The sequence below is a fragment of the Pelobates fuscus genome, chromosome 2 (assembly GCF_036172605.1).
Source record: "Pelobates fuscus isolate aPelFus1 chromosome 2, aPelFus1.pri, whole genome shotgun sequence".
Taxonomy (NCBI): Eukaryota; Metazoa; Chordata; class Amphibia; order Anura; family Pelobatidae; genus Pelobates; species Pelobates fuscus.
In genome coordinates, this window is record NC_086318.1 from 56,978,057 (window position 1) to 57,005,216 (window position 27,160).

Here is a 27,160-nt window from a genome sequence, read left to right on the forward strand (position 1 = left end):
TCCCTCTCACAGTTTGGAACAGATTCCTGTTGCCAGCAACCCAAGACTTCCCAAAGAGGGACAGCAGTGACAGAGAGGAGGTTGCCGCCTGAAAAGGCAGACTAGTGGTGGCAGGGGTTCTGTTGAGCAGGAGCCAAGTATGATGAAAAGACAAAGAAGACACAGAAGGTGGGTGAAAATGACCCCTCACATTCAGAAAATACACAGAACAAAAAAACAGTAATATAAAGCATTTTTATTTTTTTTAAATATCGATAACAGGCTCACTTTAATGTTCTCTTTTGAAGAGCATTATAAAATTGAAATATGCCCATATTATGGTACAGATAAAGGGAACATAAGGTACGAGCATTAACCCTTTAAGGAACAATTATGATCTGGGCCATCATAATCTGGTATTTTATGTATACTACTGGAAATTGGAATAACCTCCTGAGTTGATAACTGCAGGGCTTTATAGAATTGCCAAAGATAATTCGAGATATTCCATACTGGCATAATGTCTTTAGAGACCTCACTGTGACGGCAGAAACCTTTTGGCCCTAAGGGTTCATCAACGTTCACCAATCGTTTCAGCAATAACAAAGGAATCTTAATGCAGCCACGTTTGATAGGATTCATTTGTAAATTCACACGGCTCCGGATGTCAGTTTGCATATGTTCACTGATGGATTTCGGCCGTGTACGTTTCTGCATAAATGAATATTTACTGAAACGCAGTACTATTTTTACAGATACTGTAGCGGGAATATAAATAAATGAGATTGCATTTCACATGGGAATGAATGAAAACCAAGTGGAATGCAGACGGAAATATCTAGGAACAAGTCACTGCAGCCAATTTATACGTGACAATTGCAGATTACCCAACTCATCAAAACATATATGTGTGCAGTCTTTGAGCGCACCCCTACAAAAACACACACACAGGGGCAAAAACATTGCCATTTTGCGTTCTGGAGACCAGAACCACTGGAAGATCTTATTTGCCATTATGTATATATTTATCTCCCTGGAAAGGTAAGTTTTATCTTACAAATATTTCGTATACCATGCTTAATGCCAGCAAATCTGTCATTTTAAGCCAGGACAAAACATGTCTTTAAAACGGATGGAAATAAAAAGCAACGGCTTTGTGAAAAAGAAACAACAGATGTAAAGCCAGACTGCACAGTGCTGCTAAGAGATTTGTTGACTGCAAGCAATGATTTCAGTGATTAGCTACATTATCTTTTACTGGTTCCAGCGGATACCTGTGACCCATTAGGTTCCCCTGTGGGAGGCACACATCCTGCATGATTCTCCTAACAGTTTGATCATGCAACAAGTTAAAACAAGCAGTAAACCAGCATCGGCATAATGCCGCTCTTTATAATATTCTGCAGATCACAGTTGTCAGTCCTGCACAGAGAGAGAATATCCAATAAATATGGGATCACCTTAAAAATTTAGGAAGTTACTCCGACTAGCTGCTTTTAGCTGAGCATTTTTGTTTACGGGTCACAGTTTGTTTTCCTGATCTATTTTGACTGGCTGAAACACAAAGCAGCCACTCATAATAAATATTTGATATGAAAAAAAAAAAAATGTGATAATTTTTTTCTCTGTCTCTGCAGATCTCATTGCCCGATTTATCACACACAAGGCTTTTTGCAGCAGTAAAAAGGTAAAGTCTATACCAGGGATAGGCAACCTTCGGCTCTCCAGATGTTGTGGACTACATCCCCCATAATGCTCTTACACACATAATGCTGGCAAAGCATCATGGGAGGTGTAGTCCAAAACATCTGGAGAGCCGAAGGTTGCCTATCCCTGGTCTATACCGTGGCACATTTTACTATTTTAGAATAAAGCCACGGAGTCCATATACTTTTTGGGCTGTGGTAAAATAATTAATGTGATAACATGAAATGATACAGACAACCACTGATTAAACAAACAGAATGGCAAAATAATAGGTGCCTTGCCCTTAAAGGGACACTATAGTCACCAGAACAACTACAGCTTAATGTATTTGTTCTGGTGAGTATAATCTTTCCCTTCAGGCTTTTTCTAGTGAACACTCTTTTCAGAGAAAAGGTAGTGTTTACATTAGAGCCTAAGGATACCTGCACTGGCCACTCCTCAGTTGGCTACTAGAGGTGCTTCCTGGGGCAGTACTGCACAGTGTGACTGACATTCAGTGTCTCTGCCCTCTGCATGCAGACACTGAACTTTCCTCATAGAGATGCATTGATTCAATGCATCTCTATAAGGAGATGCTGATTGGCAAAGGTGGCAATTTGTCTCCGCCCCTCCCCCCCAGCCTGTCTCCTTTGCGGAGGTCATCACAATTGACAATCTCAGCCAATCCAATTATTTTCTATGGGAAAACTTTGTGATTGGCAGAGATGTCAGGCAAGAATGCAGAGCCAGCACCAGCAGACTGAAATAAAGTCTCAAATAAATAGTCATAGGATCAATTAAGTAAAAGTATCATTGTCAATTCCCAAAACCACGTTTAAATCAAGACTTGAAAAGTATGTCAAAATTTATTGACTGTCAAAATTACCATAAATTTCCACCAAGCTTCATAAAAATAAAAGCCCAGACCTTCCTCCCACTGATCCTTAGTCATCCCGTAAGCACTCTGGTATAGGCATCTGTAATATGTCTGAAGCTATTGCTGCTTGTGCTGAACCAAAATTCTTTCAAAAATCCCCTATTTCACTTAATTAAGACAACTATAAAAAAAAAAAAAAATAGCACAGCCAAATACGATCAGTCTCATTAAAGTTATGTATTTTGCATGTATTTTATTTTTCATCATGTTATTTATAAGAAGGTATGCAGGGCAATGCTTTTAATAATGTTCTCTTGGTTATGGTTTTTTGAGTGTTTCTTTAATTTGACAGAGAGGTACTACCTTATGAATAATACCCCAAAAGTGACGACAAAAGAAATGGGTTGACTATATGCATTGTATTATGATTGGTCAGCAAAGGCTGGATTTAGAACATTCACTTGTAAACCACTTTAAAAAGATTCATTTTATAGACAGAAAATTATAAAGGCTTACAATCTAAAACAAATTTGTGAAAGACAGAAAAGGAAATGCATGAGAGTAGCCTTAAAGGGATGCTAGACACAAAAACAACTATAGCTTTAATAAACACTAAAGTGTCAGAAATAGAAGGTTGTATTCCCAACACTGCGCACCACTGGACTAGGAAGCACCTCTAGTGGCTGTCTGAGTGACTGCCACTAGATGTGTTCCTAGGCTGCAATGTAAATATTGCCTTTTCTCAGACAAGGCAGCATTTACAGTGCTCAGCTTGCAGGCACACAGGCTAAAGGATCAGAACCAATACATTAAGCTGTAGCGGTTCTGGTGACTATCGTGTCCCTTTAATGAAGCAGGTTTGGCGTATAGAACATGTCCCTGCAGTCTCACAGCTCAATTTTATCCATTTAGGAGTTACATTAAAGGACCACTCTAGGCACCCAGACCACTTCAGCTTAATGAAGTGGTCTGGGTGCCAGGTCCAGCTAGGGTTAACCCATTTTTTTTTATAAACATAGCAGTTTCAGAGAAACTGCTATGTTTATTAATGGGTTAAGCCTTCCCCCTAATCCTCTAGTGGCTGTCTCACTGACAGCCGCTAGAGGCGCTTGCGTGATGCTCACTGTGAAAATCACAGTGAGAGCACGCAAGCGTCCATAGGAAAGCATTGTAAATGCTTTCCTATGCGACCGGCTGAATGCGCGCACAGCTCTTGCCGCGCGTGCGCATTCAGCCGACGGGGCGGAGAGGAGGAGGAGAGGAGGAGGAGAGCTCCCCGCCCAGCGCTGGAAAAAGGTACGTTTTACACCTTTTCCCCTTTCCAGAGCCGGGCGGGAGGGGGACCCTGAGGGTGGGGGCACCCTCAGGGCACTCTAGTGCCAGGAAAACGAGTATGTTTTCCTGGCACTAGAGTGGTCCTTTAAAGTTCAATTTACAGATCAGGATATAAACAAATTCTAAAGTTAACATCTGGTTGAAAATGAAAACATTTTCATGAAAACTGTGTGAGCTGTATGGCTAGGGATGCATAAACAGAAACAATACTGATTGATCCTAAAAGCCAAGTGTTTTGATGCATATAGTGTCCCTTTAAGAAAAGCAAATAAGCCAAAGGAAAGTTTTAGGAAAAAAGGGATGCAAAATGAAACGGAGTGGTATTGTATGTCATAGTTAAGTCTATCCAGAAGCAAGGTAAATAATACCTGCTTGACTGCACAGTAGCAACTGTAGATTCTGAGGAATAATGGTTTGGGATTGTTATTTGGGGATAAGCCTCTTAGCTCAAGTGTGTACATCTTACATCATACAATGACATGCTGAATTGTTGTGTACATCCAGCTTTGGAAGCAATGATTTACAAACTGCAGGAGTTAAAGGAAACTATAAAATGGGAGTCCGAGTACAAGAGATCGATCCGAAGGGATATATTGTTCTCAGAGCATCTCTATAAACTTGCTGATTTTGTGTATTATCTTCTGTGGCATACTCAAGCAGACTTTCCTTTTTATAGCCTACACCATCAAAAATATGTGAAGACTTAAAAACTACTATTTTAGATCATATAAAAAAAAAAAAAAAGGAAATCCACAATTGTTTTCAATGAAGTGCTGCCAGTATAGGTGATTGTTTACAATGTTAATATACGTAGTATATAGAGCAGCACCGTAACACAACCAAAATAGAGAGTAAGCATTTTAATGAGGCAATTATTTACTGCACACAATGATGCCTGGCATTGGGACACGCACACAGACAGAAGGAATGGCAAATGTTGGCACTACACTCTACGTGTCTGCAGACTGCAGAGTGTAATTAGAATGTTTCAGACTATTGTTGCGCATCTGTGAAAGAGATACTGGCTTTAGGGGATGAAGATAAGGAGAGGATAGTTTTAAACACAATTATTAAAAATGGGTCAGGAGAACAGCTCTAAGCAGACCACATGTCTAGAACAACAGATAATGAGAGATCGGGAGTGTCTGCTCTGATATAGAAAGCACATTACTTTGTATATATGAATTTGGTGCGTTTTTAAGCAGATAGACATACAGACAAGATGGGTAGACAAACCAATAGATTATAGAAGAGAGAGAAATGAGGATTGATAGCAAGTCAGGATACAACAATGTCTATAGATAGACAGATAATAATATAAGATAGAGAAATGTAAATTGATAGCAAGTCAGGATACAAGCACATAATGCCAAAAATTGTTTTTTCCTGGTAAATATTTGTAGAATAATTTTCGCCCATATTTACCAGACGTTTATTTTCTTGGCCATTCCCATGGCATCATCACGAATGGGTTAATTTCTCCACTCATTAGTGATGCCGTCATGTTGGCCAGGAAATCTTACTGAAAATAGCTATTCATATAATTCTTTTATAATGAAATTATATGAATAGCTGGGTGGCTAATATGAAAGTGCGGAGGGGCTGGGGAGCCCTGCTTTTTGTCAAACCACTTGAAAATCTCCTCCCACAAAATTAGGACTTTTTGCACTATAACCACTACAATAGGAGTTTTTTTTATTTTATTATTTGGTGCTTAGACTTGCCTGTTTAAGAAACACGTAGACTATCCAAACACATGTATCTTTAGTTTATTGATATACGCCGATTAGCCACAACATTGAAACCACTAACAGGTGAAGTAAATAACATTGATTATATTATTACAAAGGCACCTATCAAGGGGTGGGATATATTAGGCGGCAAGTGAACAGCTAGTTCTTGAATTTCAAGTGTTGGAAGCAGAAAAAATGGGCAAGCAAATTACTTTGACAAGGGCCAAAACAACTGGGTTAGAGTCTTGTGGGTTGATCGCTGTATGCATTGGTTAGTTCTTTCCAAAAGTGGATCAAGGAAGGACAACCAGAGAACTAACGTCAGGGTCATGGGTGTCCAAGTCTTACAGATGCACGTGGAGAGCGAAGTCTAGTCTGTTTGATCACATAGAAAAGTTACTGTAGCTCAAATCACTGAACAACTTAATGCTGGCCATGATAGAAAGGTGTCAAAACACACTGTGTATGGGACTGTGTAGCCAAAGAAAGGACAGCTTGCCAATGATAACCCCTGTCGACCTTCAATGGGGACGTGAGCATCAGAACTGGACCATGGAGCAATGGAAGAAGGTTGCCTGGTCTGATGAATTATGATTTCTTTTTTTTGATCATGTGAATGACCAGGTCTGTGTGCGCAGCTTACCTTGTGAAGACAGTGCGCACCTCACAACTTGGATGACTTGAAGGATTTGCAGTGAATGTGTTTGTGTCAGATACCACAGGACACATTAAGAGGTCTTGTGGAGTCCATGCCTCGACGAGTCAGAGCTGTTTTGGTAGGATGAGGTGGACCTACACAATATTAGGCAGCTGTTTTTAAAACCATTACTTGGGGTATAGACTGGATGTCAAGTATGTCCCAGTGTAAGGCTATAATGCTATGTTTTATTCTATAGTAATAAGAACACCGTTTTTATTTCATTTTAACTATATTCCTGTTTTTTTTTTTTTGTTTAGTACATACAACATACTGAAACAGTAAAAATGTAAATTAAAACATTTGCAGTTAATGGTCAGGACGCAGAGGCGGCTCTCTAATTAGGCGATTTAGGCGGCCGCCTAAGGCCTCATGCTGATGGGGGCCTCGCGGCCTCCTAAATCGCCTTAGGGCAGTGTGACAGGTCGGGTCCTCGGTCAGAGACCGAGGACCCGACACAGGAGGCGGCCCGGCGGCTTGCCCTTAATGCCGCCGGGTGCGAGGCCCCTCCTATGCCTGCCCGGGAGAGAGCCAGCCTGTCTGCAGCTCCGCCGAGTGCAGAGCTGCAGACTGAGTGGGTCTCGCGATCTCACCCAATCAGAGCGTTGCCGCGGGTTACCACGGCAACGCTCTGACTGACTGAGATCGCGAGACTAAACTCACCACGTGGTCTGCAGCTCTGCACCCGGCGGAGCTGCAGACTGTAAAGGGAGCCCAGGGAAACTGCCTGGCCGCCCACTGGACCACCAGGGAAACGTAAGGTATTTATGCCACCCCACCACCCACAGCCACCCCACCACCCTCTGCCCCAGCCACCCCACCACCCACAGCCACCCCACCACCCACAGCCACCCCACCACCCTCTGCCCCAGCCACCCCACCACCCACAGCCACCCCACCACCCTCTGCCCCAGCCACCCCACCACCCTCTGGCCCAGCCACCCCACCAGCCACTCCACCACCCTCTGCCCCAGCCACCCCACCACCCTCTGCCCCAGCCACCCCACCAGCTACCCCACCACCCTCTGCCCCAGCCACCCCACCACCCACAGCCACCCCACCACCCTCTGCCCCAGCCACCCCACCACCCTCTGCCCCAGACACCCCACCACCCACAGCCACCCCACCACCCTTTGCCCCAGCCACCCTACCACCCTCCTGCCCCAGCCACCCTACTTCCCCAGCCACCCTACCACCCTCTGCCCTCCTACCACCCCACTACCCTGTCACTGTCCTCCTACCACCCTCTGCCCCAGCCACGCTACCACCCTCTGCCCCAGCCACCTTACCACCCTCTGCCCCAGCCACGCTACCACCCTCTGCCCCAGCCACGCTACCACCCTCTGCCCCAGCCACCCTACCGCCCCAGCCACCCTACCACCCTCTGCTCCAGAAACCCTACCACCCTTTGCCCCAGCCACCCTACCACCCTCTGCCCTCCTACCACCCCACTACCCTGTCACTGTCCTCCTACCACCCTCTGCCCCAGCCACCTTACCACCCTCTGCCCCAGCCACCTTACCACCCTCTGCCCCAGCCACGCTACCACCCTCTTCCCCAGCCACGCTACCACCCTCTTCCCCAGCCACGCTACCACCCTCTTCCCCAGCCACGCTACCACCCTCTGCCACAGCCACCCTACCACCCTCTGCAACAGCCACCCTACCACCCTCTGCAACAGCCACCCTACCACCCTCTGCAACAGCACCTTATACACACAATGCAAACCCTATTTTTAACTTTAGATGTTAGTGGGGGCCTCATGTTTGAGTTTCGCCTAAGGCCTCACAAAGTCTAGAGCTGCCACTGTCAGGACGGATAGATAAACCTTGGATTGCTACCTGCAAGTGTGAAACCCTGAGATGATTCAGACACTGTGCTTGTGCCAGAGATATGTAATGTGTGCTTTCAGGAGATTTTCAAAAGCAAAAGCAAAAGCTCCTGCTACAATCAAAGGCTTTATACAAAACCCCAGTAAACCTCAGCCATCTTCCAAAATGGATTTTTATTTTTTGAGAAGGATTTAATTATTTTTCTTTCTTTCTTAACTCTTGTGCCCCGGTACTGAGGTGAAATTCCTCAGCCACTGATCACAGGAGAAGGTGGCATGCACTCCCACTGTCTGTGAGGGTCAATTAAATGCTTCTTAATGAGCTGCATTGGACTGGTGAAAACACACAGAAGTGTCGCGAATACAAAGTAAATTTTACATTGAAGGTCAAAAAAGCTGAACTTGGAAAAGGCTTAATTGTTAAGCCGAAATGTTGCTTAAAGGATCACTATAATGTCAGGAAAACAAAGCGGTGTTAAAACCCCTTTAGTTACTCCCTCCCTCGGCGCTGGTGACCTCTCCTCCCACTCCAACGTCACTGGAGCCGAATGCGCATGCGCGGCAAGTGTCCATAGGAAAGCATTTCTCAATGCTTTCCTATGGACGCAAAATTCGAATCCAACGTCGCAGATGCGCCTCTAGTGGCTGTCCGGAAGACAGCCACTAGAGGCTGGATTAAAGGACCACTCTAGTGCCAGGAAAACATACTCGATTTCCTGGCACTAGAGTGCCCTGAGGGTGCCGCCACCCTCAGGGTCCCACTCCCGCCGGGCTCTGGAAAGGGGAAAGTGTTTAAAACTTATCTTTTTCCAGCGGTGGGCGGAGAGCTCTCCTCCTCCGATCCTCCTCTTCTCCTCCCTGTCGGCTGAATGCGCACGCGCGGCACGAGCTGCGCGCGCATTCAGCCGGTCACATAGGAAAGCATTCATAATGCTTTCCTATGGACGCTTGCGTGCTCTCACTGTGAAAATCACAGTGAGAATCACGCAAGCGCCTCTAGCGGCTGTCAATGAGACAGCCAGTAGAGGAAATAGGGGAAGGCTTAACCCATTCACAAACATAGCAGTTTCTCTGAAACTGCTATGTTAATGAAAAATTGGGTTAATCCTAGAAGGACCTGGCACCCACACCACTTCATTAAGCTGAAGTGGTCTGGGTGCCTAGAGTGGTCCTTTAACCTCAAATGTAAACATAACAGTTTCTCTGACACTGCCATGTTTACATGTGATGGGTTAAAACCTGAGGGACATTGCACCCAGACCACTTCATTGAGCTGAAATGGTCTGGGTGACTATAGTGTCCCTTTAATCTAGTTTCTGAATAAAGTTGGGATTTGATACGGAGTGACCAGATTTCTCTTTGGATATTGATGTGACTGTCAACTCACCCTCACTAGCTGAAGGCATCTTATTCTGAAGGTGCTTTGTACATGAACTGGCGTGTACAATCTCACCTGGGCATCCTGATTCACTAGATGTGGGTGTTGGGGGTATTCTACAGCCAGAGTAAAGGAAAACTAAACACCTGTAAGACACTTCCGGAAGTACGAGAATGCTTTTTGTCACTTTGTAAAAGTGCTGATATTAAGACAAATTGTTGTGTGTGGCGTTTATTCATCAAGTTGGAGAAGTTAATGGACAGAAAGGGATAATAACAATACATTTGAATATACCAAGAGAGGGCACACCGGTTTAATTGATATACACTGGTCACAGATTAATGCCAAACGCAGTGAAGTAAGAGAACTATTATACTTGCTATGCATGATGTAACTTCATGTTCTTGGAAAATACACATTTGGTATGCAAATGCTTCTAATACATATGCAAATAGGCAATGGAGAACACATGGCATGCAATAACGGGGGAGCGGTGTACATCTAAGTGTACCTCGTAGGCCATGTTCAAAGCAGAATTCTTTTCAGTTTGTTTGCTGCAGAAGACGGATAAAGGAATCAAAGCAAAAATATATTCATCTTTGTGACAAACTGCCCTTTGCCCCTGGCTTTTTGAGGAGCCTGATTGCCAGCATCCTACCTTATGACTACGGCCCAGGGGTGTATGGCCCTTTAAAAACATTATTGGAGCTTATGGACTTTTATGAGACTGGTGCTGGCCCTTTAAGCACATTTTTGGGACTTGGTGAGAATTGGAACAGTGCCCCTTTAAAACAGTGTCCCCAGAGTCCCCAGACTGTGAAAATAACTTGTACCTGTTCTTTTCCCCACCTGGTTCGGTAACTGGGGCTTACCGAACCAAGTACTGTGCAGACGGACCACACAGAAGTGTGCGGCTAATTTACCTCCCAGGCTGGTATGTTGCTGTAGGTTAATTGCTGGCCGCTGGGTGGCCGCCGTTCGTAAAGTTGAACACGTGGTGGTGGCCATCTTTATTCAGCCGAACGCGGTCAGCGGTGTGTGCCCCTGAATCTTTGGAACTAAAATCGGCTACAAAACGGCACGAACACCGCTGACCCTTACCTTCTCCTCCACTTTGACGCATTGGCTGGAATCGAAGTGATTCGAACGCTATACTATACTGAGCCATTTGCCCGTTCGTGCATTCAAACAGGACTTAGTCACTTTTTCAGTGTAAAATAGACCGACCGTACAGCCCAAATCTATGGAACTGTTTTGGGCAGGAAAATGTGCTTGCGGTCGGAAGGACTTCCGACTAACTTCCGACTAATTTTTAAACTACTGGAGAGATTTGTATGATTTTTGAGAGTGTTTATAAAACCCTGTGGGCGGTACTTTGTGTGTAAAACCTGCATAAAAGAAAGCCCTGTGTGCTGATTAAACAGATCATCTTGCACCTTCATGAAGTTTTGGCTCATGTTTGGGGGATTGGAGAACTACACTCTGGGGATTGCTATAATCACTATACTCCCCAGGGTATAATCACTAAGCTCTGCTTAGAGCTTGTTCCTGTTCCTGCTTTCTGAAATTCAGAGAGGTCGACCTACTGGAAGCTGGACCCTGGTCTTAGATCCAAAGTGGGTGGAGACAGTGAGACACCAACCAAGCTGCGGCGGTTCGTGGGGTCTGCAGTGGTTATGGCGTCAGGGGGAGTGCTTGGAGTCCACGGAAAGCACTAGGAGCATCCGTCAACGGAAGGAACTCGGTCGGAGTACAGGCGTTCCGTTACAATCTTCAACTAGGTGATAGTCACAGCTTGGGTTTTTCTTTCCAAAACAGGACAGTTCATTGTTTAGTGAATTTGTTCAGTGACACATTCAGTATTAATTTTAGACTGTTCTACAAGACTACCTTTGTTTGAATGCATTGCACATCTTTATCTTATTTAAAATAATTTAACCAGTTAAATGGATACTACAGGCACTCAGACCACTTTATCTCATTGAAGTGGTCCTGGTGCAGTGTCCCAGACCCCAGCAGAGGGACACTATAGTGTTAGGAATACAGCTTTGTAATATTGGTTGAATTTTTTATTTTTATTGTCTGGCAATGTACAAGACTTTGCCATGTACTTGTTTAACCACATAAATGTTCTTTTTCAGTGCATCCACGCATATTATATACTGCCTTTCTTGTCATACTCATTATTATTGTTAATACATCTCTATCGGGATCGTTCAGTGACTTCATGTGGAGACGCTGAATGTTGGTCCTGCAATCTTTGCAGGAACCAACCCAGGAAGTTCCTCTAGTGGCTGTCTGAGTGGCAGACAATAAAGGAGGCCATAGGCAACAGTGGAACACTGCCTTGGCTCAGAAAAGGCTGCATTTGTATAATTAGACTCTAGACACCTGCGCATTTAAATGCTATTTTTGACAGCTCTGAATAAGAAATACCTCCATGGACTGTAACTCCCATGTGTCTGGGGGAGAAATCAGAGTTAAAAGGAGTAAAGTAGTATGAAAACAGCCTAGTTAAGTCAAGTTATTTTTCCCATAGATAGGTCAAGTACTCGGTAACTGGGGGGAGCAAAACAAACGTGGACAATCAATCAAGTTCCAAGGGACCAGGGGAGCAAGAGGTGGGGAACATGAGCAGAATGGGAATGTTCTATGTCAACCCAATTAAATGTTCTTAATGTCGTCATGAACATTTATACCTGTATACATTATAGAATAGCACTCATTTACTCTACAAGAATGCCAACATTCTACAAGAGTAGTGATTGGCATCTTACATGTATAGCGCAGCATTCACAATAACTGATCTTAGAAGTCTACATTATTCAACTATTGGTCAAATCTTTATCTAGCACTGGGCAATCTGTGATTCATTCTTAGTCATACCTGCCAAGGAAGAGTAAAGTATTTACAGTTCCTCCTAATAGGCTATAAACTTATGCTACGAGGCTTTTGATGTTTTCATGTCTTGAAATCATTACTTTTGAAGACGTTGGTGCAAATGTTTTGCAGATCGGAGGTTTCTGCGTGGCACTAGAATGGATTCCTGGCTCCTGAGATGGTCAACACGGTTTTATTCTCCCAATTATGACTCTGCATACATTATCAAGATCAGACTGTTAACAATCAAAATTTTATTCTGCTGATCTTATTAAAGATTCATAATATCAAGTCTCCCTGGTTACTCATTAGAGGAAGTATAGGATACCACAAGTGTTTTTAAGATGATGGAAAGGGGAGAGATTATATATCACTTGCTGCAGGCAAATAAAGTGCTTTCCTTGTATTCATGTAAGCAGTGGCTATTCTGCAGAAAATAAACGGTGTTTAAAAATTTTTTTTAAAATGCTTTAAATGGGGAATTCCAAGGAAACTGTAATTGTACAATATATCGTCAAGTTAAGTGATATATGGATTCTGCTACAGATGACTAATAATTACTAAAGAAATAGTATAGAAACACATGATGGTCTGTCCTCTCCTCTAAAATAACACCCACAGATGTCTGAACATGATGAAGCAGACATACTAAAATATGGTTCATAACAGCTTCTAAAACAACTAAATGTATATTTTATCTTTATTAAAAAAAATTGTATGCAAGTTCCTTTAGGAGCACTTCTCAATTAATATGAACGTGTCATTACATGTCCCCTTTAACATGTAAGGGTGCCTGGAAAGTCCCTTTAAGGTATCACTGAAATACTTTCAGAGAATTCACACACCACCCCCAACTTGTGAAATGGACAAAGCGGAACATTTTAATTTTAGGGTTGTGGTCAGGTGTCAGGACTGTTATGAGAAATTTTAGGTGACTTACTAACAATTTATATATCGAAAATGTAATTTAGAACAAGAACAATGTATCTTATTATTTAATTTCCATACAATTTTTTATTGCAGTTTAAATGCACATTACTTAGTATGCTGTGGAGCTCTGTTTTATGCTAGACATTTTTTCACTCAGCGCAGAGACTCCGTTGCGCGCCCCTTATTTCTCCTATTAAGTGCAAGCAGCCAGGGTATGCTGGAATCCGTGAGATCCCAGCATGCACCAGCCTGACAGCTTTCCCGGCAGACACCGTGGCTTCTAAAAAGATTGTATTGTGTGTAACGGAGGCTACTTGTGGGCTTGTGTGTTGGGTTTGTGGTGTTGTCATGTTTAATATGTGGGAGGTGACTGTGCGATGATATCACGATCTTCATGCTGTGGGTGTGATAGGATGATTAAGGGAGTAACTGAGGCAGGGTGAGCGGGATGTGACAGGCTTCGTGAGTAGGTGTGACAGAGTGAGGGTGGGTGTGTGTGCCAGAGTTAGGGGGCGAGGGAGATGAGTGACCATGGCAGGGTGAGGAGTGTGACATGGGCGAGAGTGAAAGTATGTAAGATGGCTGTGTTAGATTCTTTCTGCTGTGCAATAATTCATCCCCTGGTGGTCCAGCAGCCTCAATCCTCCAGACCCGGCCCTCCGTGAGGGAGTCAAATCTAAGCTGGGAAACCCAGCACCTGTGCGCTGACTCTCTCACAAAGCACCGGAACCCACAAGGGAGTTGCGGCTGCACCATGGACCACCATGAAGTCAGTTTCTGAATAGCTGGTAGGAAAATCTTTTGATCTCTCTGCCGGTTCAAGTAGGTTGAGGTAGGTTCAGAGCAAAAGATTATGGGAATCCAGCTCTGGCAGCGGTGTCCCCTTCCATGTGGTGCCACAGCGGTCAGACACACCAACAATATTGAGCTCCTAGAAAAGAGGGACATTAAGATGGAAAAGAGGGACAGAGGGATTTGGGTGCAAAATAAGGACTTTCCCTCTTAAATAGGGACACTTAGGAATTATGAATACATGATAGGCAATGTTGCGTTGAAGCTGGAGATCTTTACTGAATTTCCTTGGTAACTTTGAACCATTGACTAACCCACCTGTTTCCAAAGGTATGCAAGGTTGGGATTTTAAATCATGGTTCTGAAATTGCTGAAGATTTATCCATTTTCAATCAGAATAAAGTATAATTTATTCCCCTATTTTGGTCTTGTCGCTTCACTTGTGCCTACGTACAGAATTCCCATGCGTGAAAAAGCGAAAAAATCGACCGGAAAATATGAAAAAGTGGTAATTTGTTTCTTCCATCAAATATAATTGCATTGTTTTAAAGGTTTAAATCGTTTGAAAACTGTGTCATATTCATGTTGAATCCTGTTTTTATATTTGGTATGTGGTCTTTTCACCTTTTACAACTTGCATTAAAAGAAGATAGACTGACACCTGGGGATTCAATTTGGCTTACCTTAAATTCAAAATATAATTGGCAGCCTCTTAGACCACAGCCTAAAATACAGTAAAGCCTTAAAGTGAACCTGTTGTGACAGGCTGACTTTTGTAGGTAATATTTTATTGTGCAATTATTATATTATTTATGACAGCAATAATGTCATACATTACTTTATGTTATGTTAGTAAAATTCCCCATCAACTACTGCCTTAATGGTCAGGGGCATAACCCTTTTTGCTCCCCCATAAGAAATACACTGGAGTAGAATGTATGCGGTGGCTGGGCATGATATGCATATGTAGAGTTGACAGTGTAATTTTGTGTGAGGGTTGTCCGAGTGTGACTGAGTGTGAGGTTGGCCGGGTGTGATTGAGTGTGAGGTTGGCCGGGTGTGATTGAGTGTGAGGTTGGCCGGGTGTGGTTGAGTGCGAGGTTGGCCGGTGCGGTTGAGTGTGAGGTTGGCCGGTGCGGTTGAGTGTGAGGTTGGCCGGTGCGGTTGAGTGTGAGGTTGGCCGGTGCGGTTGAGTGCGAGGTTGGCCTCGCAAAGTAGGGCGCATCTTCCCTATGACCCCCCACGTGTTAGTGTCATTGCAAATTTCTAGTGCATCAGACTGTGAATATAGGGACATTTATCATTTTATATTGGTCTTCAAAATGGAAGTTGTGTGCTCTATAGGGATTATCACACCAAGTTCAGTGCTAAACGGATTTCTACTTTTTTGTGCCTTGGCCATGCATCAGCTGACACTCACTGGCCACCAGTGTGTGAAAAACTATGTGCTATTTCTCCAAAAAGACAGATTTATGGGCTGAGAGCATCAGCTGTTACACCCATCGACTGCCAAAACCTTACACATACTGCAGACCACAGAAGAAGGAAGTTAGATGGTTAGCAGTATCTAGCTTCAGGGGACCAACTTTGGGGGTTAAAGACAGCGCCCCCATGCCCTACAACAATATCAAAGGCCTTAAGTTGTTATGAGGATGGGGGGTTTCTAGTTTCCAAGAGTTTGCATAGTAGCTATGAAGATCATCTAATTGAACTTGTTTTATTGATCTCGAAGGAAAAAATTCAACTCTGCAGGGAAACAAATCTGTAACCCTGAGGTCTGAACTGCAGAGAGTGTTAAATTATTCACAGTGTTCTAACTAGCTGTTGTTTCAACCAATTTGCAGAGTTAGAATTATCATTTTTTTTTAAATGGGAAAGCTTTGGATTGGCCAAAATCGGCAAGGGGACTGGGCCAAATGCCGTTTTTGCCCATCAATACCTCCTCCTAGAGATGCATTGAATCAATGCTTCTCTATGAGGAAAATTCAGCGTCCCCATGCACAACGTGGGGACGCTGAATGGGAGGGCTGTTTACTGTGCAGCCCTGAGCAAGGAAGCCCCTCCAGTGGCCATCTAAGGTGTGGCCACATGGAGGTGTCCCCCAGGGCAATGTAAACACTGCCTTTTCTCTGAAAAGGTAGTGTTTACATGAAAATGCCTGAAGGCAATGATTATACTCACCAGAACAACTACATTAAGCTGTAGTTGTTCTGGTGACTATAGTGTCCCTTTAATGAAGTGGTTTTAGTGTATAAATCATGCCTCTCAGGTTTTACTGCTCAATTCAGTGCCATTTAGGAGTTAAATCACTTGGTTCTGTTTATTGCCACACCTCCCCTGGCTATGATTGACAGAGCCTGCATGAAGAAAAAAAAATGGTTTCAGTTTCAAACAGATGTAATTTACCTTAAATAATTGTATCTGAATCTCTAAATTGAACTTTAATCACATACAGGAGGCTCTTGCAGGGTCTATCAAGCTATTAACATAGCAGGGGATAAGAAAATCTTAATTAAACAGAACTTGCAATCAAGAAAGCCTAAATAGGGCTCTCTTTACAGGAAGTGTTTATGGAAGGCTGTGCAAGTCACATGCAGGGAGGTGTGACTAGGGTTCATAAACAAAGGGATATAAAGGGAATCTCCAGTGCCAGGAAAACAATCAGTTTTCCTGGCACTGGAGGTTTCCTCTCCCTCCCACCCCCCAATCCCCAGTTACTCCTCCGCGCCGCTCCTCCTTCTTACTCAGTCGGCCGGTTGGCGAGACTGATCCCGCCCACCGGCCGAGGAGACCTAATGCGCATAGACAGCCACTAGAGGTGGAGTTAACCCTGCAAGGTAATTATTGCAGTTTATAAAAAACTGCAATAATTACACTTGCAGGGTTAAGAGTAGAGGGAGTTGGCACCCAGACCACTCCAATGGGCAGAAGTGGTCTGGGTGCCTGGAGTGTCCCTTTAACTCCTAAATGGCAGAGGATTGAGCAGTGAGGCTGCAGGGGCATGTTCTATACACCAAAACTGCTTAATTAAGCTAAAGTTGTTCCGGTGACTATAGTGTCCCTTTAAACAATTTTATCTCTTGCTCTGTAAATTGAACTTTAATCACATACAGGAGGCTAGCAAGCTATTAAAGCAGGGGATAAAAAAAATTCTAAATTTAACGGAACTTGCAATAAAGAAAGGATAGATTTTAGGTGACTCTTTACAGGAAGTGTTTAGGAAGGCTGTGCAAGTCACATACAGCGAGGTGTGACTAGGGTTCATAAACAAAATGATTTAACTTCTAAATGGCAGAGAATTGAGCAGTAATGCTGCAGGGGCATGATCTATACACCGAAACTGCTTCATTAGGCTAAAAAAGTTTTGGTGACTATAGTGTCCCTTTAACTTTGAAATATATATATAATATATATAAATATATTAAACATATATAAATATATATATATATATATATATATTAAACAGGTCCAAATCAAGTCAATCCAATTGGTGGAGGATCACTACCTACTTACGATCCCATCAACTAAAACTAATCATTCACAACACCCCACCAAAATTCCTCTCTTCCCTACCGATAATGCATGGTGTCCGGTCAAGGCGGTAGACCACTTACGGTCAACCCATCACGCGCACTTACCAGACTCTCCGCTCTTATCACTACAAGTGTACCCGCTCACCACGGCTAAATTGACGACACAAGTCAGAACACTACTAGCTAAACTGGGTTACAATCCGGCTTCATTCTCCGGGCACTCCTTCCGCATAGGAGCCGTTTCATCAGCCTCTAGCACAAACACCCCGGTCCACATCATCTAGAGACTGGGTCTTTGGAAATCCTCCATATACCATACATATATACCACGACCGGAAAAAGAGCTTCGTCAAGCTTTCAGGAACTTGGTTATGTAAAAAGGCAATAAAGTGTGTATTTTCTCGAACTTCTCTTTTACCCTCTTTTATTTACAGGCCCACTCGTACGTTGGTTTTGGCACACCACAACCAACTTTGCCCTTTCAGATACGATCCATTACGTATTAAATTCCGAGCACAAGTAGAAAGGCCATTAGGCCTGAATTTGTGGGAGGAGTAAGTCCCCTACTTAAACTCCCAGCCCCTACTCACCTCTGCCGTTCCAGTTGATTGTCCCCACCCACCTACACCCTGTTATCATTACATTCTCCTTGGTGGGCCCTCTTTTATTTACAGGCCCACTCGTACGTTGGTTTCGGCACACCACAACCAACTTTGCCCTTTCAGATACTATCCATTACGTATTAAATTCCAAGCACACATACATACATATATATATATATATATATATATACACACATATATATATATACATACATACATACACACACATTATTATTATTATTATTATTATAATATTATTTATATAGCGCCAACAAATTCCGTAGCGCTGTACAATGGGTGGACTGACACATAATTGAGATCAGACCACTGGACGTACAGGAACAGAGGGGGTTGAGGGCCGTGCTCAATGAGCTTACATGCTAGAGGGAGTGGGGTATAGTGACACAAAGGGTTAAAGTAGGGGAATTAAATAGTTTGTTAGAGAAGGGTTTATTGAGTGCTTGGTAGGTCATTTTTGACAGTTGCAGGAAAGGAGTCATGGGGTGGGGGATGAGAAGCCTGCTGACAGTTTAATTTATCCGCTTTAATGAAGAAGTGAGCTTTCAAAGATTTTTTGAAGGAGTGTAGGCTGGGTGAAAGTCTGATTGAGGAGGGAAGGGAGTTCCAGAATAGGTGCAGCCCTAGAGAAGTCTTGAAGGCGAGCGTCAGAGGTGGGGATCCGGGCAGAGTATAGGTGTAGGTCTTGGGCTGAGCACAGGGGTCTCGACGGGACATACTTGTGTATGAGGGAGGATAGGTATGTTGGAGCAGCATTATGTAGGGATTTGTAAGCAAGCGCCAGAATTTTGAATTGGGCCCTATATCTAACTGGAAGCCAATGCAGGGACTGACAGAGCGTGGAGGCGTGGGAGGTGCGACCGGACAGGAAAATAAGCCTCGCAGCCGCATTCATTATAAATTGCAGCGGTGCAAGCTGGGAACATGTATATATATATATATATATATATATATATATATATATATATATATATATATACACATATATACACACACACACCCCGTGTTCATACGAACCAATTAGACGATGTGTGTATATATATATATATATATATAATATTAATATATATATATATATATATATATATATATATATATACACACACACATATACAAACACACACACACACACACATTGTGTTCATACGAGCCAATTGGTTTGACTTGATTTAGACCAGTTTACTACCTTTAAGCTAGACCCCAGTTAGAAGGAGTTAAAATGTCAAACCAAAGACAAAACAGACCATAAGGACTTTTTAAACCGATGAAACGAGCAGCAGCATCTACTCTGAGAGCCTCGGGTGCTTGTCACAAGTGGATGTGGCTGTGAGAGTGAGCAACACATGAAGATAGATAATAATTGGGCCTATGAGAAATATCTGGGAAAAAAAAAAAAATCACAGGAGTGTCTTAGAAGTATTTCAGGAATCACTCAGCATTGTTACACTAGAAAGCAGATAATTACTTTCCGAGCATGCTGTAAGAAGCATTGAACAGGCCAATTACGTTTAATGCTCACTGAACGTCTACAAAAATCATATTCTGCCTAATCACATTTCTAAATTCAGAGATTACATAAAAAAAAAGCTTTGTACTAAATAAGAGCATGCAAAAATGTGTTTTTTTGTTTGAGTGGTGATTTTTCTGAAATTAGAAAATGGGACTATTTTTGTGTAAAAAAAATAAAAAAACAACAACAACCAAAAACTATGTCCTGAAATTGGTTGTATCTCGGATTTATGAAACAGGTACAGCATCAGGAGTCTCTAGCCACTGAACTCCGGAAGATCTGCAAGTGGCCATGCAATACTTCCACTGATCAATATTTATTAAGGGCAATTCTAAAAGCGCCAACATATTCTGCAGTGCTGTAAAATTGTGAAAAAGAGAGTGCAATATAAACAGAGCAATAAATGACTCACTACTATTATTGCCAGATTAGGGCATCACATTTAATTATCAGCAACTTTGTTTGTTATCCAATTGAAGCTATAAAGAGTGTGTGTGACACATACATATACACATATATACATATACACACTATAGATTCTACACACACACACACACACACTTTTTTAATTTTAAAGACTACGGACAACCGAGAACTATTTACTAAAACTCTGAATGTACTTAATCTATGACCATGTTTGCAGCTTGACACCAAATTTAAGCCTTTAAACCGGTTTGTTTTCCTGACACTATAGTGATCCTTTAAGATCTAGTTATTATACTAAACATTTCCCAATAAAACAATTTTTAGAGGTGTCATTTGATTGGAACCTGTGTTCCCTTATAAGATCCATAGTTATCCTTGTCCTTTTTACTGCATGTAACAACAACACAACAAAATTTTTTCCTGTAATGTACTGTAAGCGCCATAAAATGGCATCAACCATTATCAATATTAATTTTAAAAAAAAAAGCCTGCCTGTTTATTTTTATATTGATCACTCTTATATTTCTGTTATATTAAATTTGAGAAGCATTATTTACTTAAAGAAAGAGCAATGGCCTTTATCGGAAAATTAATTTAAAAAATTTATGTTGATTCATGTGACATTTTATCCGGGACACTATATGGAATTCTTAGAAAATCATTATATATTCCTTGGCTCCTACTCTTTAACCCCTTAAGAACACATGACATGTGTGACATGTCATGATTCCCTTTTATTCCAGAAGTTTGGTCCTTAAGGGGTTAAATGACACTGGCTGCCAGGAACATGCACTGACGTGCACTGGTGATGATCACGCAAGCCAGGGCTCGCCCGGTTCAGGACTAGAAAATTCTTAAATTTAACCGATCAATCTTATATTAAACAAAGGGAATCATTATCTGGAAGATTGTGCCGAATATAAAGCATTTTCCGCTTAATAGATTTTCTAGAAAACAAGCTCAGAGACAAAGTGCTCTTTATGGACAGAAACTAAATTTAGCACATAAAACTAAAATGCCATTTTTAATGATGCCTCTAATTCAAGAGGAATAAAAAACAAACAGTAAAATGGAAATTCTACAAATCTCTACTAAGAACACTGTAAAACAAGCATAATAATAAACAGAGAAGTAATTGGTTGAATGGAGAAAATGTCACACAAATGCTTCATTATACTAGTTTGAGAAAGATAATTAGATGCATGGAACAGTCTTCCAGCAGAGGCGGTAAAGACTAAACTTGAAGAATTCAAGCACGTTTAGGACAGATTCACTGCTGCCCTGAGCATAACTTAAATCAGTAATAAGCCTGTGTTATGCAGACCAAATTGATTAATTGGTATTTATCCTGCATCTGCATTGTATGTTTCAGTATTAAAGCAGTTAGTTCTAGTTTTTTTTATTTCATGTAGCTCTGGATTCCCCTTCCACCTTTGTTCTGTACTGCCCGTGTGCACAATCTACTTGGATTCCAGGACTATGAGTCACAGACAGTACACAACATTAATCCTCCAACATCCAGTGATGGTTACAATGGTGCAAGGATCCATTTTATCTCAAAATCCCACTGTTTTGACATCAATAACTCCTTTAAATCTTCATGCCAAACAAATTCTATCACACTAAAAAAAATACAGCTTTCAATCCATTTAAAGGTGTGGTGGTCTAGGGGACGCTGTAAGAAGTCCGCATATACCTAGTATTACTCGGCAAAACAATGCTACACATGTGGATACAGGTTAAACTCCTGAGCTACTTTTTGCATAGACTGAAGCAAAACAGTACTGATGGAAAAACAAACCAAAATATTCCAATGTTACAGGTAAATCTATTTTACCAAACTATCCATATTCTTGAAGGGCAAAGTGAAATCCACCTCCTGGTATGTGCTTGGACTCCACAAGATAATCTGCCCTTGGTGACGACTGACCCTTTTGATTGTGGGGCCACGGATGGGATATCGCTTTCTATCTCACACATGGAGATTGGCGACACAGGCTCTCCAACCCCGTTCTTTCATACCCAGACCTGACCTGACTCTCAATTCAATTTATTAGAACTGGTCTTGTTTGTTTGTATGTAGCCATTTCATATATATTAATATATTGTCCTAACATCTCAAAGCACCAATATCTGAGGGACACGGAGAGAGGACAGTATACGGTCCATGCCTGATATATTAACTCTTCAACCAACACACACAGTGTGAAGTAAGAGTGGGTTTCTAATTGAAAATACCTCTCCTTTAACCCCTGTTCAATATTTGCTTCACCCAGTGTGCACAGTGCATGGAAAGAGTGAGGAGCTCTCAATGAGCCCAAGGGAAATACTTATTTTACTTGACCGCATGCATGGGGACACAGGTTAAAGTACTGCTTTGGTAATCTAAGCTGTGGTAGGAACAGGGTTAATATTAACAAAGAAAAGATGTACTAAACAGCTTTTTCAGGGGGGGGGGGGGGGAATTAAAAATCACATCTGACAGCAGATGTTGATGTTAGGTTTGCTGGTGAAGGCTCAGGAAGGGCTAGCTAGGTACCTTCCTTAGTGAGAAGGCCACTTCTGCAGTTCATAGAATCTCAGAACACGTTACATTCTGTTAGTGATCGTTGGGTTTCTCCAGTGATAAAAGTAAGCAGTAGGCAACGGAATCTTATAGATTGCTTGTGTCATTGTGGATTTTTCGGTGGGATTTATTGTCCCCCCCCCCCTTATCCCCCCAAAGTAACTTCCCTTTTTTTGTTTAAAGGTAGCTTTGTGGTGGTGAAAACACAGCAGAAAGACCAGTAATTAATCATATTGGCTGTTTTATTGCGTTTCGCTGCCAATAACATGGAACTAATAAGTAGAGGGTTTGAGCTCCAGCCAATCGGGCTGTTAGCAGGAGACTCATATGCTGTGAGAAGAATGTTGTCTACATTACATTATACTCCACAGTAATTCTGAAAGCTGGGCAGCATGAAAAACAATAAAAATAACAAAATAAAATAAAATAAATGTACTGTAATTCATCAGAAATGCTGTAACAAACCAGCTGTCAGAGTAAAGATAGTACGACAGTATAACATGGATCTCCCAAACATCTACTTTAAATAAAACAATGACAGCATTACATTGGTACCACTTCTCAGTTAGTTGAACTACATCTCCCATTATCATCAAACAAAGTCCAAACCAACTACTGTGCCAAAGGTAATAAACATCAAAGCGATATTTTGCATTTACAACCTGGCGCTGTGTTTCAGTCTCCAGATTACAGCCAGAGTAAAAGTTAGAATGATCACATTATGTGAAAGCTGAGTCTAGTAGGATGTGGCTAAAACATTGTTGGGCAGTCATACTTGCAGTCTGCAGAAACAGTGACACAAAGTGTAATATTCACTGGTGGTTAGACATTTCAGCTTATGATCCCGCTAACCTCGAAGATATGCGGTTAACCACATACTTTGCACTTCCTCAAATAAGTACATGCATTTATTGAAGAAAAAGAAAAAACGAAACCTGAACTGGGTATGCCAAGATGGAAACATACCAAGCAGGCTGCAGGCCAGAAAAACTCAAAACAGAGCACAGATTTTATAGTGGTCTAAATACACCTCTCGACAAGTTGAAGAGAGACATGTTTGGGTTTTTGGGGAGGTGAATGACTATTTTAGTCCTCTTACGGACCAAAAAAAAAGTAGATGCCACAACTGTTCTAGAATTGCAACTCCAATGAAAATTTGCCAGAGGTTCGTAGTTCCACAGCAGTTACTTTATAAATGAAAAGGTGAAACTCTCTTTGTCTGTTTCTCTATGGCTTTATGGTATATCAGCAGCTTTCAAGCGGTTTTATAAACTAGGCCTAGTCATGTATAAGCTTGAAACGAAAATACATTTAGAAAACTAAAACAAAGCAAACATTTTTTTAAAAGGTTTTCCATGAGAAAAAATTATCAAGGGATCCAACACAAAACATGAGAAGAACTAAGTTCATTAAAAAGAAGTGCAGCTGAGTGACACGTCATGCAGCCATAACAGAAATCAGGATGAATTTCGGCGACAGCTTGATGGGGAAGAGATACATACCCAGACCAGATGTGTTAATGGCTTTCACAGATTTCTTCATTTTGTAGAGGATGTTGCGATCCACATCAAGAGCCTACAAAATAAATAACAATATATTAGAAACTCCATATTCAATATACAAACGTGTATTAGACTGTAAAGGACTATAGCTCCCATGCCGCATTGCCTGAATTTCACCTAGTTGGGGTGGGGGGGCGGGGGGAGGGGGAGGTGGGGAGGAGTTCTCTTTGAACCCTGTTTTGGCTAGGATATCTTTTGTACTGAAGACAAGCAGAATAATATTAAGAGTTTTTAACTGGAAATATATCATCCCCCAACTTTTCACAGATCTCTAAGCCCCTTCAGTGAACCTCACGCCCCATTTCACAATTTGTTGCACATTTCTCTGTCTGACATCCAATGGTTTACAGGTCAATAGCAGTCAGCAATTCAGTGGTCAGTGAAAAAAAACAAAAAAAACAAAAAAAACATTTTTAGTGGACAAAGAAAATCAATAAAGCATCTCCAATGAACACCACAGTTAAAACAAAAAAAAAAAAAACACTTTGAGCAGGAGGTTATGTTGAGTAGAATTCCTGACCCAATAGGTGATGTGAACTGTACTGTGTTAACCTGGAACAAGACATACAAGACATACATCCCAATTATGTTCTATAACAGCTCTAGATATCTTGATAACGCCCATTATCTTACCATAGCAGAGCCTTTAATGCACTCAAGGATAATGAATGCAGCTGCAGTACCGAAGAAAGCATCAGAAAGACCTGATCATAGCTTGCTCCACATAGCTACCTGGCAGAATACGCTGTTATTTTCATACAGACCAGATAATTTGGGGACTCTGGAACCTAAATCTCCTTATATTACTTACTTATTTTTAATAACGGTGAACTGATACTTCCCCTAATTTATTTAGAGCATGTTTTCATATCTTAAAAGGACCACATACATTTAAAGGACCACTACAGACACCCAGTTCACTTCATCTCAATGGAGAGGTCTGGGTGAGGGGGCCATTTAGTTTTAACCCTGGAATGTAACATTGTAGTTTTGTTGGAAAGGCAATGTTCCCAATGCAACACACCTCTGGTGGCTATATAGTGGCCACTAGAGGCACATACCCTGTAAGAACCAAGTCAGACTCAATTCTCTATCAAATGCTGTTCCTATTGGCACATATACCCACTAGCCTCCCAGTGTTTACCTATGGATAAGCACAGGAATGGGTGAGTTTGTCAATCTTAGGAGATGGACTGGCCGCAGTGAGACCAGCATGATGCCGAGTGCTGAAAAGTAAGTAATACTCACCTTTCAAACTCTAACGGGAGGAGGGACACCTAATAGGTAGGGGACACTATAGAGTTAGCAATGCATGTTTGTTTACCCAACGCATAGTATTACTTTAACAAATATGTATTTGAGATCTGAAAAATCTTCCTGTCCCTTTTCTGCCAAAAAGGTGTTCCATTTCACTTAATTTATTTCCTGTCACAATTAGCAGTCTTTGCTGAAACACATATTTATGCAAACAAATTTCAACATTGATGCAGAGAAAAACCAACACTTTTAATACAGTTTAGGAAATACAAACAATTTAGAGACCAAAATGAAAAGACATTTTTCAGAACACTTTAATAAGCCTCACTCAATGTCTCCTACAACTGCATTGTGTGCCGTGGCTGTTACTGGACTTACGTGTATTGTGATTTAAACTGCTAAATTTTTACAATAAATTAAAAGAAAAATAAGCATCCAACGAAGAAAGGGATAACACAAGTTATTGAACGTGAGTTCAATGTTTTATTCAACAGTTCCCCTTTCAAAAGGGATCAGAATGTGGGCCCGTACATGTTCAGTAAGGCATGACCAGAGTCCCTGCTTGGAATCTCCCAAGTCTGGGAGACAATTTGATTGCACGAAGAGGAGAGAAATAAATAACGATAAATAATTACAAAGTCTCCTTTTATGTGACTGAATAGTTTATTCTTCCACTGAGATTACATTTAACATCCAGATCGTATTAACGCCAAGGATGGTTCTCTTTAAGGACTGATTTTAAACTAGAGAGGTTGTCATGGTGGTGAGCAAATATTTAAAGAAAATCATAAATACATCTCATGAAGGAGCAAGAATTTACTAAAATTAACTTAACCCCAGCAAGTAAAGCAGAGGATGTAAGAGTTTATTGCTGGTAATTTTAGATGGCCTAGGTTTTGGGGATGAAAGCCTTAAAGGAACATACTAGGCACTAGAATGACTAAAATGCTGAGCATAAGTATTACTGAGGAACACATCCCAGGTATTGCATATAATATTGTATATTAGCAATTGTAAACAGGGGAGAGGAGATATAACTGCACTAAAGTAAAAGCAGCCCTCTTCGACCATTAGAAATGTTGAGATGAAGTTACACAATGAGTTTTTGGATCACAAGATGCAGCATCTATGTACCCATGCAGGAATCATTATATTGAACATTATATTTTACAAACGTTTTCTCAAGCATCCTGCTCAGATTCCATTATTTGATGAAAAGGCAGATACCATTCAGGATTTGTAAAATGATCTCTTCTCAGAGATCAGCAAGTTTTACTTTACGAAGTACAATAATTGGATTTAGTATGTCATATTTGCTTACATTTTCATTCATATATGAAGTGATGGATGATTCCCCAAAACATTGAGTGATTAAAGGGACGCCAAGCACCAGAAGGAATACAGCTTCATGTAGTGCTTATGGGGTGAAGAGACTGTCCCTATGTCAGGATTACAGTATGATCCAGCACTTAGAATTGTGTTACACAGAGGACTGATGGGTAACGTATACCGGACCTTAGAATGGCCAGACTAACGTACCAAAGAATAGTCAGGAATAGCCAAGGTCG

At 41.7% G+C, this 27,160-nt stretch overlaps 1 protein-coding gene across 4 annotated transcripts in view; it reads right to left on the reverse strand.

The window, feature by feature from the left end:
- Positions 1–27,160, reverse strand: part of ASAP2 (ArfGAP with SH3 domain, ankyrin repeat and PH domain 2) — a 205,313-nt gene that overhangs the window by 118,504 nt on the left and 59,649 nt on the right. For all 4 annotated transcript variants that reach the window (XM_063442173.1, XM_063442175.1, XM_063442172.1 and 1 more), the window contains exon 2: positions 24,276–24,348. In XM_063442173.1, coding sequence (XP_063298243.1) covers positions 24,276–24,348 — 73 coding nt within the window. The remainder of the gene's footprint in view (positions 1–24,275; positions 24,349–27,160) is intronic.